The sequence below is a fragment of the Phascolarctos cinereus genome, unplaced genomic scaffold, assembly GCF_003287225.1.
Source record: "Phascolarctos cinereus isolate Bilbo 61053 unplaced genomic scaffold, phaCin_HiC Scaffold_9;HRSCAF=440, whole genome shotgun sequence".
NCBI classification, from domain to species: domain Eukaryota; kingdom Metazoa; phylum Chordata; class Mammalia; order Diprotodontia; family Phascolarctidae; genus Phascolarctos; species Phascolarctos cinereus.
The window spans coordinates 23,014,762-23,035,521 of record NW_027556402.1 but is presented as its reverse complement, the minus strand read 5'-3'; the positions used below and the strand labels follow the sequence as shown (position 1 = coordinate 23,035,521).

At 42.1% G+C, this 20,760-nt stretch overlaps 2 protein-coding genes across 2 annotated transcripts in view; both read right to left on the bottom strand.

Annotated features, from left to right (window-relative positions):
- The window catches only part of ANXA3 (annexin A3), a 48,405-nt gene extending 41,851 nt beyond the window's left edge, over positions 1-6,554 (bottom strand). Inside the window, exons 1-2 of the mRNA XM_020988370.2 lie at positions 6,448-6,554; positions 1,678-1,730 (exon numbers count right to left, since the gene is read on the bottom strand). Of these exons, the coding sequence (XP_020844029.1) occupies positions 1,678-1,692 (15 nt within the window). The 5' untranslated portion in view covers positions 1,693-1,730; positions 6,448-6,554. The remainder of the gene's footprint in view (positions 1-1,677; positions 1,731-6,447) is intronic.
- A 6,765-nt stretch (positions 6,555-13,319) lies between these two features.
- FRAS1 (Fraser extracellular matrix complex subunit 1) overlaps positions 13,320-20,760 on the bottom strand; it is a 479,438-nt gene continuing 471,997 nt past the window's right edge. Inside the window, 2 exon segments of the mRNA XM_020988371.2 lie at positions 13,320-16,879; positions 19,685-19,831. Coding sequence (XP_020844030.1) covers positions 16,286-16,879; positions 19,685-19,831 — 741 coding nt within the window. The 3' untranslated portion in view covers positions 13,320-16,285.

Here is a 20,760-nt window from a genome sequence, read left to right as displayed (position 1 = left end):
TCTCTCTCCCTCTCTTTCTTCTCTTTTGTCTCTTACCTTCCCTCTCCTTTTTTCTTTCTTCCTCTTTTTCCTTCTCTTTCTCTCTTCCTCTATCACCCTCCCTCTTTTCTCTTCTCTCCTCTCTCACTTCCTTCTCTCCCTCTCTTCTTTCTCTCTCTCTCTCTCTTCCTCCTTCTTCTCTCTCTTTCTCTCTCCTTCTTTCTGAATCATTTTCTATTATTTTGTATGTGCATTTATTCATTTCTGTAATGTTCTATTTCTCCCTCAAACCCTACTTCCCTGAATGTAAGCACCTTGAGGTCAAGGATGATTCCGTTTTGTCTTTATACCTTCACACCTAGCTCATAACTGGTGTTTAAATTGAACTGAAACTTTAGGTGTTTTGAAAGGCACAAAGAACCTGAGGTGATACAGGACAGGTAAAATTCATCTGAGGGAAAGAAAGGGCAAAAGCCACTCGGTTATGATTCAACCTGGGTGTTTAGGGATCAAAATAATTCAGACAAGGAGAGTAGACCCCAAGGGTGGATATCCAGGTGGGCATGAACGAAGTGGAAGCCCTGAATATAAACTTTCTCTGCTTCACAATTTGACCTGCATTGGTCTTTTCCATGACAGTAATTATAGAAGTGTTCTGGTAGTGTTACTATCCTACCAACTACAGATATACATTTAATTAAGGAAATTAGAAACAATTTCACTTGTGTTCAACTACTTTACAGGTGCAACTAAGGGAACTGGTGAATGCGACAAAATTTGCTATGCTCCATCACCTGAACCTTACCAACTCTAGTTTAAGAGGGATGAGGAGGGGACAGATGAGGGCAGAATCCAATAAAAAATCTTTGACATGTGGCACTTTATCCTCAACATTCTAATTTATAATAATAATAATAATTCACATTTACACAGTGCTTTAAGGTCTATCAAGTGCTGTCCTTGAAAAAAACCTCATGAAGTACATAGTGCCAATGTCATTAGCTCCATTTTACAGATGAGGAAACTGAGGCTCAGAGGAGTGAAGTGACTTGCTCATGATCAGTATCAGGGTAAACAGATTTCCAGATTCCAAGTCCAGTGCTCTGTATATTGGAGCCTTACAGTAAAGCCAGTATTCCCTTACAATTGTTCCATTCCTGTTCCCCTTCTTTTCCAATGTCTCTTGTCCTCTCACTAGTTCCTCTCCCCCTTGGCTTCCTTCTCTATCTTGTTACCTTTATTTTTTTTTAACCAACCCTACTTTCTGCTATTTCTAATCCATCCACTCCCTTTCTTCCTTCTATTTCTTTCTCCTGACATGATGGACAGAAATAAAAGTGAGTATGAGTGCCATTTAGCAAAAAGCCTGTGGAACTGAGTAGGTACTTGCTTGATAAATGCTTAATTAACTTGAATTGATGAGCCATTCCTGCTTTCCTCCTGCCCATCTCACAGAGTGGGCTTTTTTTCCTTTTCCTTTGAAAATTACTCTCTTTGTGAGCTTTGGTGTACGGTTAGTTTTCTTTGAAATACTTTTGATTTATTATTCCAAAGTGGCTTCCTTACAGACTTCCCAGTTTTGTTTTTTGTTTTAATCTGGATAGGCAACGGTGGAAAGAAGGGTCAGGAAAAAAGGGTTGCTTTGGCCAAAGTTCTCAGAAAATCTAAGCTATGAAAAATGCTTTGGTCTTTACTCACCCACACTGATGCCATGATATCCCACTTTCACTTCAAGCTGAGGACTTGCCCACCTATGAAAAAGAGAAACTCAACAAATTAAGTATAAATACTATAACTCCAAGATGGGTTAAACCCTACGTCAACTTTTTCTCTTTACCCACCCAATAATCAGAAGACAAAACGAATGGATTTTTCAGAAGACTAAAGAAAACATTTAATTGAAATATTAAATTATTGATATATTTCTTTGGCCATTCCACAAAAACATTTATTGCAGAACTGCCCCATGCACAGAAGATAAAGAAGATGTAATCCTTGAGTTTGAGGACTTTGCAAATTTTCCTTCTTCTATAAAATTCAATTAAACTATGCTGAGCCTTGACTTCTCTTCCCATATTTCAGACCAAATAGCCCCATGTGGTCTGCTCAGGCCACAGCTATCTTCACTTTGCCTCCTTTGAGGCCTAACCAATAGTTTCCTGATTTGATTTAGAAACCTCCATTAATAATTCTCATGATGCAATAGGCATGTTTTCTCCCTCAATCCCTCTCTTCTTTGACATAGCATAAAAAAGTCAGATTTTTCAGTAGAAGGATGCCCCCCATACTAAATCTCGCGAAGCTTTTTACCATGCTAACAAAGAGAACAATTCCTGGAAGGAGTCCTGGCAAAGAATCCAAGGCATATTTCCCATGAGGATCCATTATTTAAATACACTTACTGGGTTATTTTCAGATCTGGTTGAGAAATTAAAATACTTTCTCCCTGGTCCAGGAACTATTTTTAAACATCCAATGATGTTTAATTATACCCTTCCTGCCCCTACCTCCCATCCCAAAAGTTAACAAAAACCAGCACTACAAATCCTTTGCATAAAATAAGTTTTGAATTGGAAGGTTAAAAGAATTTTAGTCTAAACGCTAACCAAACACTCGGCAGCTAGATGGTGTAGCGGAAAGAGTACTAGTCCGAGAGTCAGGAAGACTCACCTTTTTGAGTTCAAATCTGGCCTCAGGCACTTATTAGCTATGTGACCCTGCACAAGTAACTTCCTCCTGTTTGCCTGGTTTTCCTCATCTGTAAAATGGGCTAGAGAAGGAAATGGCAAACCACTCCAGTATCTTTGCCAAGAAAACCCCAAATGGTGTCACAGAGAGTCAGAAACAATTAAAAGTCTGACACCATACACAAGCACTCTTATTCCGCCATGGAACTACTTACTAGTCCTGTGACCAGAAGCAAGCCACTTAACCACCATGAAGACAATAATCCTTGGGCTACCAACTCCCGGGGATGCTGTGTGGAAGACACTTAGTAGGGATGAGAGGGAACGAGCATTCGTTAAGTACTTCCTATGTGCCAGGCACTATGCTGTGTTTTACAGAAATCTCATTTGATTAGCAAATTCTAAATACATTCAAAGGTTATTATTATTATTGCCCTGTCTACCCCCAGGAGCAGAGGAGTGGCATTATTTGATAAGCTCTTTATTAAGATTAAACCAATCCAACCTCTATATCCTAAGTGTCTACTATGTGCAAGGCACTGTGCTGGACACTCAGAATAAAAAGACCAAGCTTAATCAGTAGAATGGATCAGAGGAAGAGCAGGCTGGAGCTAGAGGCAGCTCTCTCACCTCCTCCACCCTTCCACATCCAACTGGGTGCCCAGTCCTGTCAATTTTATCTTCCCAGCTTCTGTTGATTAGGTCCCCTTCTCTCCTCTGACACTACCACCACTCTAATGGATTATTACAATAGCCTGTTGGTGGATCTGCCTGCCTCAAGTCTCTCTCCATCCCAGCTGTTAAATTATTCCTCCTTAAGTATATATCTGACCACATTACCTTCCTATTCCATCAATTCCAATAGCTTACTAGCTGTGTGACCCTGGGCAAGTCACTCAATCCTGTTTGCCTTGTTTCCTTAAATGTAAAATGAGTTGGAGAAGGAAATGAGCAAACCACTCCAGTATCTTTGCCAAGAAAATCCCATATGGGGTAATGAAGAGTTGGACATGACTGAAAAATGACTCAACATTTGGCTTTTAAAGGCCTTCATAACCTGTCCCCTTCCCCCCCACACACTTTCTTGTCTTACTTGTCATACTGAGCTAGAACATTACTGCATTAGTTTAAGTAATAGAACCTGAATTCAACAGCGGCAATAGAAATGAAAAAAAAAATGATGGCTATAGGAGATATTAAAGAGATAGGATTGATAGGACTTAATGATATTGCATGTGGGAGATGAGTAGGAAAAGTCAGAGATGACACTGAGGCTGCTAATATAGGTCACTAGGAGAAGAGTGATGCCATTGGTGGAAATCAAAAACTTTAGAGGAAAAATAGGTTTGGGGAATGACAGTGTTTAGTATAGGACAGCTGAGTTTGAGCCACCAATGAGATGTTCAGGAGGCATCTACAAATTCAGGTTTGAAGTCAGAAGAGAGATAGAGACAGGGAGTGATTCACACAGATACGATCCCCGAAGCTGATAAAATGAGGGAGATCCTCAAGAAAGAGAGATAAGATGACATGCTTACACGAAGCAAGGCAGGAAGGCTCAGGCGAGCCAGCCAACATTAGTAGAAAGAGAGATAAGAGAGCAAGGAGATAACATAAGTGGTGGGAGGAATGAAAGGAGCAGGGATGGAGACAGAAGAGTGGCCAGAGAAGTATGAAAAGCAGCAGTGGAATGTGGTGTCATGAAAGTCAAAAGTGGAGATAAAGAAGAAACAAAAAAAAACCACTTTTTTTTTTTTGGAGACTGGTCTCCTTGTCTCATCCAGACTGGAAATTCAGTAGCTACTCACAAGTCCTATCCCAGGATTGATTAGCATGGGAACTTTGACCTGCTCCATTTCCAACCTGGCTCAATTTGCCCCTTCTTAGGCAGCCTAGCGGTCCCCAGCTCTCAGAGGGCCCACTATACTGGTGCAGATAAAGAATTGATTTCAGCCCTACTGTGACTCAAAAGACCCAAAACAAGTCATCCACCATCCTCAGCCTCCCCCACGAGCAGGGATTATAGGCATATGCCATAACAATAGCCAGGCTACGTTTTAAGGGAAGAAAAGAGATTGGACTGAAGTAGTAGGGATAGCAGAGTTGAGGGAAAGACTAAGGGAGTCATGAACACAAACAAAGAAGACAGCAGAGAGACTGCAAATTAAAAAAAGAAAAATTGACTACCAAGGTCCTTCTTAAAGACGTGGAAGAAGATGGGACCAAGGGCCCAGGGGAAGAGGTTAGACTTGGTAAAGAAAAAGCACCTGTTTTCCTCTAGACAGAGAGGAATGAGGAGTCAGTGGTAAAAACATAAAAAGGTAGGGGCAGCTAGGTGGCACAGTGGATAGAGCACTGGCCCTAGAATCAGGAGGACCTGAGTTCAAATCCAGCCTCAGACCAAATGGTTGATACTTACTAGCTGTGTGACCCTGGGAAATTCACTTAACCCCAATTGCCTTTTATATATGTGTATACATATATATAAAAGTAACTATATAAAAGTTTTCAACTGTTAGGTCAAGTGCTAGATTTGAAGGTCTCAAATCTCAGCTCTGACACTTAACCATCTGTGAGACAGTGGACAAGTCACTCAAAAAAGTGGGCCTCAGTTTCCCCATCTGTAAAAAGAGAGGGTTGGCTTAGATGACCCCCTCATCACACAGCATAGTGACAGTACATAGTAGGTATTTCATAAATGTTGAACTAATGCACAAATGGATAACTAAGCCACATGGAAATACTTTGAAACCATAAGCTTATCTTGCAAGCTTTACTGTCTAAATTATTATCACCAACCAATTATGGCAGATAATTCCAAGACGGCAAATGTCACATGCATTTTTTAAATGAAATTGGTTAAATATTTGTACTTGGTAAACTCAGGAACAGGGGGAAAACAGTGTGCTTTTACTTCCTCCTCCACCCCTATTTCACAACCTGCCTGGGTCAGAAAAGGAGGTTTTGTGCAGCAGGGCTTTAGTTTTTTGTTGTTAAAGTCTCCCACTCCCTTCCTCTCCAGGCTGGGTTTTCTGCGGTGACGCAGTGGCCTAGGAGGGGCAGGCAGCGGCTCAGCGAAGGCTTCTCTCCCATTTCCTTTGGTGATCTCCTGGGCAGAGCTACTACTTTCTATGACATCCCTCGAGGCTAGCCTTTTCCAGTCCACTATGGACCGCAAAGGGCTGTTGGACCTCGCCCCCGCCCATTCCTCTCCAGGACCCAGCTCCGAGGTTCTCCTACAGGTCCCCCAAACACCACCAACTGCCGTCAATTACTCTGAGTCTCAAAGTTATAAACATCAACTCAGTAATTCACAGGGAAACGGTGGGTGGCTGATTTCTGATTTTTCTGCAACTTTTTTTAAAACTGAATTTCTCCAAGAAAAAAAAGGTCTCATCTCCCAATTTCCACTGACAGTCCCCTCTTTTTTTTTTATCCTTTCGTCTACACTGAAGACTTTTCGTCTTCCTCCAGCCAAGCACGTCTATCCTCTAGCTGTCTGGGATGCGTGCGAGGTGACCACCCAGTTTGCAGTCTTCCTAAAGGAAAAGAATTCTACGGTTCTCTGAGGCTCTCCTCTTACCCCAGGGTGACTTGGAGTCCCCCCATTTTCCTTCCCCCCCAATCCCTTCCAACCCCTGGCACTCCCAGAGGTAGAGGTTCCCAGGAGAGAAGCCAGTCCGCGGTCTGGAGCCCGAGGGGCAGAAGGGGGCAGCTTTCAGCGGCCAGAGCCCGGACCCGGGCACCGCGCTCCTCCAGAGTCCTCCAAGCCCCCGCTTACCCTTTGAAGCGTCCACGGGACTCAGGAAGCCACTAGCAGGACCTGCGAGCGCGGAGGAGACAGGAGCAGAGGCGGGCGGGGAGGCAGCCTTGGTCAGTCAGCTGGGGCCAGTGCCCCTCCCCTTCCGCGAGTCAGTCCCCCTCAGGCTCCACCTGCTCGTCCAGGAACCTGCGCCTCTCCCATCCTGCGGGTGATGGCCCTGCCCACCACCTCCTCTTGCTTTCCTGCCCTCCCCGCCACTCCTATTTGCCTTTCCCAGGACCTCTCGTTACGGCGACATTGTGCACCATCTCAAACAATCTAGCAAGTAATCAGATCTCAGGCTTCGTGTAGCACCTGCTGCATGCTGGATGCTGGGGATTCAAGTCCAGAGTGAAACGATCTCTGTCCTCAGATAAGTCAGTAAACATTTCCAAGCCCCTACTGTGTGCCAGGCACTGTGCTCAGTGCTGGGGACACAGAGGCAAAGGACTTGTCTCTGCCCTCAAGGGGCTTACAATCTGAAGGAGAAGACAACCCGCAAATTAGGTACAAACAAGCTATAAAGATAAAATAGAAATCAACGGAGGGAAGGCACTAGAATTTTTTAAATGATTATACTTTATTTCAACATTCATTTTTTAGAATTTTGAGTTACAAATCCCTCCCTTTTCCTCCCCTCCCCCACCCACTGAGAAGGCAAGCAATATGATATGGAGTATACGTGGGCAGCCGTGGAAAACATTTCCGTATTAGTTATGTTGCAAAAAAAAAAATTAAAGTGACAAAAGTATGCTTCACTCTGCATTAAGAGTTCATCAGTTCTCTCTGGAAGTGGATAGCACTTTTCATCATGGAATTTGGAATTGTCTTGGATCATTGCATTAATTAAAGTAGCAGCATCTTCCGCAGTTTATCATCATTACAATATTGCAATTATTTTGCAAAGTGTTCTTCTGGCTTTGCTCACTTCAATTTGTATCCCTTCATATATGTCTTCACAGGTTTTTCTGAAACCATCCTGCTCATCATTTCTTATTGCACAAGAATATTCCATCACTGTTATATACCACAATTTGTTAAGCCATTCCCCAACTGATAGATATCCCCTCAGTTTTCAATTCTTCACCACCATGAAAAGAGCAGCTATAAATATTTTTCTACAAATAGGTCCTTTTCCCTTTTCTTTGATCTCTTTGGGATGTAGAACTAGTAGTGGCATTGCTGGGTCAAAGGGTATGCACAGATTTTTAGGCATAGTTCCAAACTGTTCTCCAGAATGATTGGACCAGTTCACAACTCCAGTAATGGTACATGAGTGTCCCTATTTTTCCACATCCTCTCCAGCATTTGTCATTTTCCTTTTCTAACATGTTAGCCAATCTGATAGGTGTGAGGTGATACCTCAGAGTTATTTTCATTTGCATCTCTCTAATCAATAGTGATTCAGAATATTTTTCATGTTACTATTAATAACTGATTTTTTTCCTTCTGAAAACTGCCTATTCATATCCTTGACTATTTATCAATTGAGGAATGGCTCTTATTTTTATAAATTTGGCTCAGTTCCCTATATATTTGAGAAATGAGGCCTTTATCAAAGAAACATGCTACAATTTTTTCCTGTTTCCTGCTTTCCTTCTAATTTTGGCTGCATTAGTTTTCTTTTACAAAACCTTTTTGATTTCATCTAATCAGAATTATCCATTTTACTTCTTGTGATCTTCTCTCTTGTTTGATCCTAAATTCTTCCTTTAACCATCGATCTAACAGATAAATTTTTTCCTGCTCCTCTAGTTTGCTTATGATATCTCCCTTTATGTCTAAATCATGTATCCATTTTAACCTTATATTGACATATAGTTATGAGGTGTTGGTCTAAGCCTAGTTTCTGCCAAACTGCTTTCCAGTTTTTCCAGCAATTTTGGTCAAACACTAAATTCTTGACCCAAAAGCTTGGATCTTTGGGTTTATCAAACACGAGATTACTATGGTCATCTGTTTCTGTTTATTGTGTAGCTCATCTATTCCACCAGCCCACCACTTTATTTCATAGCTAGTACCAGATTGCTTTAACACTTTGTAATACAGTTTGAAATCTTGTATTATGAGGCTGCCTTTCTTCACATTTTTTTTCCATTAAGTGAAGGCTCTAGAATTAAGGGGGAAAGGGAAAGACATAGAAGGTGGGATTTTAACTGCAACTAACATTCTTTGAGGGAGATGAATAGAATTTAATAGAAATAGTTCTGAACTTAAACTCAGAAGATGGGGCAGTACTAACTTGACATTTACTGGCTAAATGTAGGCAAAGAGCTTCATATCTCTGAGCTTTGGTTTCCACAGCTGTAAAAATCAGTATAATTCCAAAAGAGCAGAATCTGGAAGTCAGGAGAGAAACTTCTTCCAATCTGGACCCTGGACAACCAATAGTTGTGTAAGCCTGGCAAAGTCATTTAACAAGTCTCAGTTTCCTCTTCTGCAAAATGAGGACAATACTGACTTCACAGGTTTGTTAAAAGTCTCAAATGAGATAATATATATAGGGAAAACCCAGTAAGGGAAATTATAGGTGAGGTACTCCCTTTGCGTCTCACTCTCTCATTCCCAATCATGTTGGTAGATGAGGGCCCCACCATGATTATTACCCTTATTTCATATCTAGCTCCTCTCTGTCTCTTGCCTCCTCTCTCTCTTCTTAAACTTCCTGTATTCCCCAACCGAAGATAGTTCACTAATAAGGGAACATGGGATTTAGTCTACATTAATTCAGTTCTTCCTTCTTCCTTTGTGTTTATTCTCTTTTTTTTTTTTTTTTTTAGGCAATTGGGGTTAAGTGACTTGCCCAGGGTCGCACGGATAGTAAGTGTCAAGTGTTTGGTCTGAGGTTGGATTTGAACTCAAGTCCTCCTGACTTCAGGGCCGGTGCTACATCTGCTGTGCCACCTCACTGCCTCCCTTGTCTTCATTCTTTAAGATCCCACTAAATATTTTTGACTCTTGATGATTGCTCTTTTATGTAGTTTCTTTTAAAAGGTCTAGAAACCTGAAATAATGTTTCAATGCTTAGTCTTTCTAAATAATTGTAGCTATTTTCCTTTCTTATCTTTCTGTTGTATGGGATATTTTTAAGTCAAATGCTTTGCTCAGCTTTGTGAGACACTGTTATTCAGGAACGTCTCAAATAGCTTTCTTTTTAAAAGAACTATCTTTCTTACACTGATGATTGCATAGGTCCTGGGGGAAAATGAGGTTTGTGGTTCAGTCGTTTCAGTCATGTCCAACTCTTCATGACCCCATTTGGGGTTTTCTTGGCAAAGATACTGCAGTGGTTTGCCATTTCCTTCTCCTGCTCATTTTACAGATGAGGAAACTGAGGCAAACAGGGTGAAGTGACTTGCCCAGGGTCACACAGCAAGTGAGTGTCTGACGCCAGATTTGAATTCAGGAAGATGAGTCTTCCTGACTCCAGGCCCATACTCTACGCACTGTGCCACCTAGCCACCCCAAAGAGAGGTTACCAGAGGAAAGGAGAATGTGTCATTTGGGGCTCTCTGTCTTGAACATCAACCCTTCCTTCTTTCTAACTCCCCTGTTACTTTTGAGGGTAGCACCATCCCCCTAGTCACACAGGTTTGCAACCTAGGGGTCATCCTCAACTCCCTGTTCTCTCTCATACCCCATATCCAATCAACTGCCAAAGACTGTTGCTACAATGGGTGCCCAAGTTAGGGTATAACTGCCTTGCAAAGGCCAGCTCAGAATGAGCATTTTTATAGGAGAGGGAGAGAGAGGGAGGGAGGGAGAAAGGAAGAGAGGGAGGCAAAGAGAGATAGAGAGACAGAGACAGAAAGAGACAGAGAGACAGAGACAGAAACAGAGACAGAGACAGAGACAGAGAGAAATGAGTAAGTTAGAGACAAGACCCACAATTGGCTATGGGGGTAAGGAAGGGTTGCAATCCTTCTTTCCGTCCTCCAGTTGGTAGATTGGTAGATAGATATCCATTGAGCTTCCTCTTTGGAGACTACTGAGGTATACTGTGCATTTTTTCGTTGTTTGAGGCTCAGTGTGGTCTAGTAGATACAGTATAGGAATTAGAGTCAGGAAAATCTAGGTTTAAATTCTGCTAGACATCGTCAGACATATGCTAGCTATATGACCCTGGATAAATCACAGTTTCCTCATCTGTAAAATGGGGACAAATCATACCTCTAGTACTCCTCTTATAGGGGTATTGTGAGGATCAAATGAGTTAACATACATATGGCTGTCTTTAAGCATTTGAAATGATACCACATGGAAGAGCAATCACACTTGCTTGACCCCAAAGAGAAGAGCCAATGGCAGTGGGTAAATTTCAACTTGATTTAAGGAAAATGTTTCGAATACCCAGAGTGAATAAGTAGAATGGGCTGCTTTGGAATTTCCCATCAGTGTGAGGGGAAAGCAGAGATCACTGCTTTAGAGGCATAGAGGGCATTCCTTTTTATTCACTTAAAAGGTTCTTTTTTTATTGTGAGCATAACACTCATCAACCCACCTACAGAGAAGACAAGAACCAGGATGGTCTAACAACTATGACCTTGCTTCTTCACTTAGTTTGGACTAAATGACCTCTGAGGTCCCTTCCATCTCTGAGATACTCGAGGCAATATTCTCATACTCACAAGATTCCTTTCCCAATCTGTAATGACATCCATTAAGCATACTAGAGCTTCACTGTAAAGCTCTCCTTGGACTTTATGTCTTAAGACTCCCAAACTCTTAGATCCTATAGAAATAAAAAACTCTTCCTCACCCTTCCCAAATGTGAAAATAAGAAACTGAAAAAAATGTTCATTAGAGTAATATTCCCCTAGTGGAACATCTGGCATCTGGGTGGGGAGGTTTAAATATCAAGCTTGATCAGTTTCTAACACAGGTCATTTTTCTGTAAGGGAAAAAATTAAGGAGACAACATTTGGGCTAATTCAGGTCATTCAGAAGTCTATAGTAATCTTGTCAGTCTTTCAGTATCAATTAGCTTAGAGCCCTTTGAAGTCTCATTAATGCTAATCACCTAAAGGCTTTAGGAATATAGATAATCACAGTCTAATGATGTTATTCTGGCATTGATTACACTTTGTAAGTTAACTTCTTTTACATTTATAGGCAATGGAGAAACCTAAGCTACTTCAAAGACTTGTGAATTTATGCACGAAGGGACACATACTCTTGCATGTATTTCTTTTTTTAATAGCACACGTGGAAGCCTCATTGTAATGCTGTCCTTAGAATTTATGTCTTGGGACCATTGAGTTCTTAACTGGGGCCAAGGAAGGCTGGATTATTTGCAATGGATTTGAATTGTGTAGTACTGGTAGTGAGCCTCTCATACGTAGACAAAGCCAAGAGCTGTAACAAGGTTGCCAAGAGCTCAAAGGTGAAGAAAGAATTATGACGTGCATCCCGCGAGCCAGTCATGTCACGCCAACGTAAACAGGCTTCTGTCTTCATATTCTTGCCTAGCACCAAAAGTAACCAGTTACAGCATTTGAAAAAGTAGCATGGATTTAAATACACTTTGGAAAACTTTGTCACATCTTTATTTCTCATAACAGTACAGAGCTGGAATCTTCACTATTATTTGAACCACCAGCCAAGTCTGATTCTTTTGGTCAGTGGAGAGACACTTCATGCATTGTATATCTTCATCCGATGATCATGGCTACTCACTCCTCCCAAACTGATTAAAGATTTGTTTGAACCCTAGTTTACACTTCGGCTGATTCACCTAAGAAATCTAAGCCTACTCTTGTTTATAACTGGGATGGAGGTTTCTAACCCGACCATTGTAGAAGGATTTGCTGTTGTTCTTTGATGATGGACACAGGCAGTCCTGGAGCTCTGTGATATATTTGTCCTTGGCAGAGACCCTTCTTTACCCAAACTATTTTATCTCCCGAGAAAGAAAGGAGAATCAGCACCGAGGCTAGGATCAACCTTCACGAATCCTTGAGTTAATGAACACATTTTGGGAAAAGGAAAAACAACAGGATAAGGAGGGTTTCAATTTGGGGAGAAGTAGTATGGAGTAGTGGAAAGATCTTTGGACAATGGGTCCTAGTCCTTGGTTCAAACCCCAACTCTACCACCAGCTGTGTGATCCCCTGCAATTCGATTCAACCTCAATTTCTTTATTTATGAAATGGGCAACAATAATGCCTGTACTACCTCTCTCACTGGGTTTTTTTGTGAAGAAAATGCTTTGTACACTTTAAAGTGTGATGTAGTTGTGAGTTATTATTAGTAACAAAAATGATGGGCAAACTATAAAAATAATTTTTGTACTTGAGGGTTCTTTTCCTCTTTCTTTTATCTCTTTGGGGTTGAAGCCTGGTAGTGCTATCATTGAGTCAAAGAGTATGTACATAATTGTTTGTACTTAAGGGTTCATTGAAAATTGATAAAGTACATAGATGATTTTAAGCATTCAGACTTTCCTTATATTTTGGGCTAATAGGGTGCTAAAGAAGGTCATAGGATAAGGGCCCTTAGAGATGATCTGGTCCAGCCCCCTAGGTGCAGAAAATGAGGCCAAGGAAGATTAAATGACTTGCCCAAGGTCATATAGGTAGCATGCATCAGAGACACAATTTGAACTCCAGTCCTCTAACTTGAGTCAGTGAATGCTCCTTTCATTTTATTTACTTCATATTAACTTCATACTTTATTTACTGCTAGGAGTCTGAGTATGAATTAGCTCCAAGCCCCCATCATGATGCCATGAAAATGGGCTCTTCTCTCCAAGAGTTCTTTCCAGGAGGCCAGTTTTCAAAAGTCTCTCCAAACCCTTTCCCTCTGAATTAAGAACTGATATATTACTGAGATAAATAAAAGGAGAACATATAGCAAAGAAGCAACCAAAATGCCATTTATTAATAAAAAATCCATATTATGGCATGTGCTGTTGGAGAAATCAGAAATCTGTACCACATAGATTAGCAATGAAAATACAAAAATCATAAGAGATTCAAGAAATCAGGAAGACAGCACCACAAATGGGTTACACCATCAGATCAGGGGTGTGGGTGACAGGGTAATACTCTGAATAACAATCATGGTAGGAAGATCAACTTCCAAACACGGAGACAGAGAACTCCAGAACTAAGTACATAAGAAAGTGTCAGCAACTGTCTTGCTCCCAACGAGAATCTATATGAGTCGTCCAATGTTTACACAATTCAGCAAAAGGACAGCAAAGGATAACCAGGGCAAAGGATTGCCCTCTTCCTTTTGGAAGCTAGCACTGTAACATACATGGGAAAGAACAAAGCGCAGATGGTTCTTTATTCCTCCTAACCTGCATGGTGAAATACAGAGAGATGTCCATCACGGTAAAGAGAAGATGAGGGCATAGAGCCAGCTGAAATCAAATACCATGAACTTCATCAGTTGCATGATGAAGATCATCAAATCCCAAGTGCATAAAAAAAAAAAAACGCTGACAGTGGTGAACCAAATAAGAAAAATCTCATTTCCGCATGTCTTAACACTTTACATTCAGTGTGTCCATGGAATAGAGGAAGCCGTAGCCTTCAGTTGAGTGCGCAGTGGGAAGAAGGCAGATAGGGATATTTAAGGGGGAGAAGTTTCTTTTCACCAAGATAATCTCCACTCCAGCAGCTAGCACATTTCAGCTATACAGTAGGTGCTTAATAAATGCATGGTCACAAAAAGTTGTTACATGAAAGCGAAGCATAGAGAGTGTTATCAATATCTCAGACGTTAGATATGGATGCCAAGATCTTTTGGTCTCCTCTTTCCCATGCACATGTAATTTACTGAAGAATATAGGCATGGGAGATATCGGGACCTGATCCATAATCCTAACTCCAGCTGCCAACAGACAGACCAGGGTTCGCTTTCTGCTCATCCCTCATTGGTGCTGCTGTCATATCAGCTAGCTGACGCCGTCTGTCTTTGCTCAGCTGCAAAATGATTCCATCATCTATGGAGAAAAGCATCTTCTACTTGCCTTCTTAATAACACATGTTAGTGGTTAGTTTTGTTTCCTCCCCATTTCCCTAGATGCCTAAAAGCCTTTCATGGTTATTTCTTACTAACGCTTTTGGTACAGTACCACTAGCATGGCACAGCTACATCTGAAGGTTCACCCATAGCTGGGGTCTTCCAGCTACACATATGATCACCAGTGCTCTAAGACGTGCTTGTGAGAAGTCATGCATCAAGGGACAGTTGCTCTCATACTTCTAAACCTGGATAAGTATGTCGTCTCTAATTCAAAGTTGCCTCTGGCACACATGCTTATTTATATGCCAGTAAGGCTACGTCAAAGATTAAAAAAAAAAAAGGCAAGCCAAGCATATGATGCACCTACAGTAGTAGTTAAAACTGACCTCTGGCCATAGCATTATATTAACCACGTATTCGTGACTTCACCATGAACAGATATGGCCAAATCATGCACCTGAGCTACCAGATAAGAAACCCCTAAAAGGAATGCCTGACTTACTTTGTCAGGAAGATGCCAAGGGAAGGCAGATGGACATAGCAAAAGGAAACAGGAAGCACCCAGCTGTCCTCTACTCAATTCTAGTTGGATTTTCTCCTTGGCTTTTCTGTAATTTGCCCTAGTTAAATATAACACATACATTTCCTGAAATACTAGTAACTCTAAAATCCACAGCAAGTATGAACACAAGGTATTCTACTATCAGGTGGTGGGTATGTAAAACCTGGGAGAGCCAGATATCGTGGCGGGTTTTCTAGGAAAGACTCAAGTCTAACGTGCATCCATGACTATGTGGACTGCTGTTGAATGGGAAAGCATGCAGTGATTTGACAAAGAAGGGCTTGCTGCACAGATGCATCCCTTTACATATGCATTGATGCATCTCTCTGGATAGCATTGGGATAGCACGGGAGTCAGGAAAGGAAAACTCTGATCTCACTCATTCTGGGGTAAACGAACAAACAGTGACTTGCTCCGAGATGCTAGTCAAGCCTTCAATTTTTCCAGATCTCAATTTTCTGCACTATAAAATGAGCACTTACCTATGCCTGCTAGCTGCCAAGGGAAGCCTGAAGTCTTCTTATGAGGGCTGGGGAAAAGTGCTCAGAAGCATTTGGAAACTCCTTAGAGAAAAGTGCACTGTCCGTGTAAAGTATGAACAGCGGTTATTAAATGGTAATCGTGCTTAGAAACAAACAAATAACAAAAAATCCCAATGAGAGTGCATGGGATCCAGGCTAGGTCAACCAAGGGCTTAGGAAAGGCAAAGGGAACAGAAGGCAAAAACAGAACATAGGATTGGGAGCTGAAAGGTACCACTGGAACTATCTAGTCTGACTCCTTCATTTTACAGAAATGGAGACCTAGAGAAATGAAATCACTTTCTTAAAGTTGTACAGTGTGTTAATGGCAGAACCAGGATCTGAACCCCAATCTTCCAAGCTCCAAATCCAATGCTTTTCCCATCGTACCACACTGCTTTCTTTTTCTAAATCATCATATCCCCATCAACTTACAGATGAAGTCCCAGTCTCCCAAGACCACCGTGATAAAAAGATTCATTTGCTGATGTTGAAAAAAACTGAATGTGGACACCCACAGAAACACCACCTACTCCATGTTTCCTGTCCTGAGGGCCTCCCTCGGTCCTTCCCTGGATGAGGTAGCTCAGCTGTGAGTTGAAGCATGTGATATAGTGCAGGCCACCACTCAAAGCTATAGTTTTCCCTTTTTCCACAGGATTATAAAAATACCAGTAACCTTTCATTATTATTATTATTATTATTATTTTTTATCATTTATAAAAAGATTCTTAAAAAAAATACAGATGGGTCACTGCCATCAAACTTCAGTTCCATCTTGTAAATTGTTACAAACTCTGACTTCCAGATTGACTCTTTTGACTGTAACGCCTTTGAAGTTGTAGGCCCCGTCGTTGTCACTCAAGAGGTTGATGTTTCGCACGGTGCAGTATTGTCTGTTCATGTTCTTTTCCAGCCTGTCGGGGTTTCTCTTGGATATTTCTATCTTGGTGTTCAGAGGGTATTCCTCCAAGGTATCCTCTGGAGCTCTTTTCTTCTGCTGTTTTTGGCATTTTCTGGTGATGAGATAAGCCACCAAGAGCACCAGCAGCAGGAGCATGACTGCGGCAAGGGCGCTCCCGATCGACGCTCCAGTTTGGGACAGAGAAGCGGCCACGGCCGACTCTTGCGTCTCCAGGTTCAGCGATTTCATGTTGGTACCGTTCTTGACCTGGTCCCCTTCATTGTCATAGATGAGGGAATCATCGAGGGTCAGGCGGCCCGTGTGGTCCACCAAGTCCCTGCGGCTGCGCCCCACCGCGGAGGTGAGAGACCGCTGCACGCGTGGCCCGGAGACGGTGTCGGGCCCAATGATGTAGATGACCTGGAGATACCACTGGTGGCCTGCTTCCACCTGAAAGGAGAAAAGAACAAAGAGCTCATTTCAATGGAAGTGAAGGAGGAGCTTGAGCTGCAGAGAAAGTGGGATAATAGATAAAAATATTCGATAATGGTATAAAAGATAACAGAATATAGATAAAATAGTAAAACAGATAATAGCTGGAAGAAAAACAATAATAACGGTGATGGTCTTTTACAATTATTTATGGAACTGTGGATCAAAGAGCCTGGGCCCTACCTTAGGCCCTAATATCAATTTTTTCTGAATTTATAGTTATTAGTAGAAATAGTTTTTTTCCCTAAATTTTTTTTTGCATTTATAAGATTTGCTTCGTCACTTCAAAGACCAGTGATTTTGTCAATTATTTTATGTACTTCTAGATACTACTTGAAAGCTGCCATGGCTAGGGATGGGGATGGGGGGGGTGCATTCTTATAATCCACCCTCCTAGAAAGGCTATGGCTCTGGAGCTTTGAGCTGCAGAGGGGCTAAGCCAATTGAGTGTGTGTGCACTAATCTGGCGTCAATATGGTGAGTGCCCAGAAGCCCAGGCACCAAGTTGTCTAAAGAGCAGTGAACAGTCCCAGGTTGGAAACAGAGCAGGTCAAACAAAGCTCCCTTGCCCATCAGCAGAGGGATGCAGTCTATGAGTGGTGGCTGCACTTCCAATCTGGATGAGATAGGAAAAGTTGCTGTGGCTAAAAATATCATCATCCTGCAATCTACCTGGAGATGCTGCATGGTGAAGTAAAGAGAATGTAGGGCTTGGTGCCAGGAAGACCTGGGTTTGAATCCTGCATCATCACTCTGGGAAAACCACTAACAATCTCTGGGCCTCAGTTTCCTCATCTGTAAAATGAGGGGGTTTGGACTTGATGATCTTTAAGGCCCATTTCAGCTTTAAATCCCTGATCTCCAAATCCTGCTCAGACAGCAGATGGTTCATTGCTGTGACAACACCTGACACTTCTCCAACGGAAGAAAACCTTAGTGTTGACACTGACGCACACTGGCATTGCGCTGGGAAACCTAGGGCCATCTTGCCAACCTAATGAAACATTACAGTAGGACCTTGGTGGAGTCTACATCTTCTTATGATCGTTATTCTATTGTATCTCAATGCATAATTACTACATTATCTTTACATTTTGTTCATACAGAAATGATTTTTTTTTCAAAAAACAATTTTAGATTTGAGAAACCATGACGACACAGCACATATTTTAGAATACAAAAATTTCTTGGCACTTCCAAAATAATGCTCTAAAAAATGACTGAACCCAACTAAAATAAGTTACGTAAACTAAAATTTCCATATTCCATTTCTGAACTAGTAGTTGTTTCAAATCAAGCATACTTCAATCACCGGATGGAGCAATGACTTCACTGATGGAGGTGCCCTCTCCTGTCCCATCCATACCCTGTGAGGTTGTTGTCCATCCTCCCATCAGCCCTTTTTAGGGGTCCTCCCACTGCGCTATGAACCTTCCTCTAAGCCCGCTTTATGTTGCAGCTAGACCAGTAACGCAGACGAGTTGCCTACCGGTTAGTATTCACTCTCACTGTGTGGCTAGGCCACCTTCTTTTCTGGTCGTTTATCTCTTTATAACACCCTTTATATCAATTTCTTGGTCAATTCTTCAGTATCTCATTTGATCCTCACAAAAATCCTGGGAGAGGTGTTATTATTATTCTCATTGTGCAGGTAAGGAAACTGAGGCAGATATTGTGCCCACGGTCACACAGCTAATGGCTGAGGCTGGATTTGAATGCAGGTCTTCCTGACTTTACGCCCTGTGCTCTACCCACTGCACCACCTAGCTGCCCCCAAAAGACATGTTCATTCAAATATTTACTGCACACCTTATCATATGCATAGTACATGAGATGGATCATCCCATGCGGCACAGTGACAAGACTTTTATTCCCCTCTCAACTGCCCTTACTCCCCTTCTCACACACACGTCAGATGTGATACAAAGCCCAGAAATGTGAGATTTGGGATTAGTATTCAAAATTGGGAAATTGGAATTTGGCACTGGAGGATCATATACGTTCCTCACACACCAGCTGTCTCCGTCATTCTAATGCCTGTGTGATGTCCACGGCACCACAAAGTGTGCACCAATTCCCTTGAGAGATAACCCTGACTCATTCACACATCTAGAGAACTGGCTATGAAGATTGGCTGACCCAGCCCAGGGCCTGACTCAATATAGGCTGGAAACAAAAAAAGAATCCTAGGTACCCAGCCTTGATGCAACTGAAGGCAATGACTCAGGTAACTGAAATACCATTGAATGTTGGAGCAGGGGGGGTGCCTTAGAGACCTCTAGCTTGACTTCTTCATTTTACAGAGGATGATTCTGAAGACTAGATGGATTGTGACTTGCCCAAAGTTGTATAGCTAATGAATGGAAGGGCTGGGAATGGGAGCCGTCTGCTTCCACTATGCTGTGTAATCATTTTGGCTCAGTAGATGGTTTCGTGAATAGCTGAGACCAAAAAAGTTCATCTTCTGGAGGCCAACCTGGAGATGTTGTGACTCTCCATAAGTGGTCAGGCTAGCCATCAGGCAGAGTCTGTGCCCGGACCCATATCTGAAGCTTTTCCAGCTTGGCAGAACTTGCAGAAGCTTGTGCCTTGGGGGGCCCAGGGTCACTTGCATATAATAATGAGGCACTGCAGTAGGTGAGCTCTTAATCTTCCTCAAAGACATTATAAAAAGATAAAGAAAGTTCAGAGTCAATCCTGGTCCTCTCTGTGGCGTTTAAAAGAAACCGAGCTCTCTGCTGTGTTATTTCTCATAAAGCCTACCTTATAAAGTGCATCAACTTTCAGAGTAAATCCGTCCACACCTGGCATGCTACTGACCATGTGGAAATCAGATAAATCAGAAGCAAAGTGTGCATCAAAAGGCACATCGTGGAAGTATTTGTCAATGACTTCTGGCTGACTTCGATCCTAGAATTGACAGGAGAAACGAATAGCTTAGAGCATTGGAAATCTTCATTCGTTCATTTAACCAGCATTTAGTAAGCACATATTTTGTACAAGACATTGTCCCAGGCACAGGGGCAAGGAAGACAAAATAAAAGCCAGTTCATGACTCAAGGAGATTACATTCTTCCTACGGGGAGGATACAACATTAAAATAAGATAGAGAAATACAATATAACTTGAGAGAGGAAGTGTTAACCTTGAAAAGGACCATGAAGCTAAGGGTTCTAGCAAGAAGGAGGGAGGGAGGGAGAGAGGAAGGATAGAAGGAAGGAAGGAAGCAGGGAAAGATGAAGGAAGGAAGAAATAGAAGGAAAGAAAGATGGAGGGAGGGAAGAAGGAATGAAGGAAAAATAAAGAAAAGAAGGGAAGGAGGAAGGAAGAGAGGGAAAGTGAAGGAAGGAAGGGAGGAACAGAAGGAAGGAGGGAGGAAAGAAGGAAGGAAGGAAAGAAGAGAAAGAGGGAGGGGGGAAAGAAGGAACAGAAGGGAGAGAGGGAGGAAGGAAGGAAGGGAGGGAGGAACAAGAAGGAAGGAGGGAGGGAGGAAAGAAGAGAAAGAGGGAGGGGGAAAGAAGGAAGGAACAGAAGGGAAGGAGGAAGGAAGGAAAAAAGGAAGGAAGGAAGGAAGAAGGGAGGGAGGGAAGGAGAGCATTCCAGGCATTTGGGACAGCCTGGGCAAAGGTGAAAGGTGACAGAACATTGAGTTTGGGAGACAATAAGCAAGCCAGCTGGGCTGGAACAGTGTGGGCAAAAGAGAGTAACATGAAACAAGGCTGGAAAACAATGCTGGTGCATGACTGGGAAAGGCTTCAAAGTTTACATTTTAGAGAAGTTTACATTTTATCCCTGAGGCAACTGGGAACTACTGAAGATTCTTAATAAGGTCAGATTGT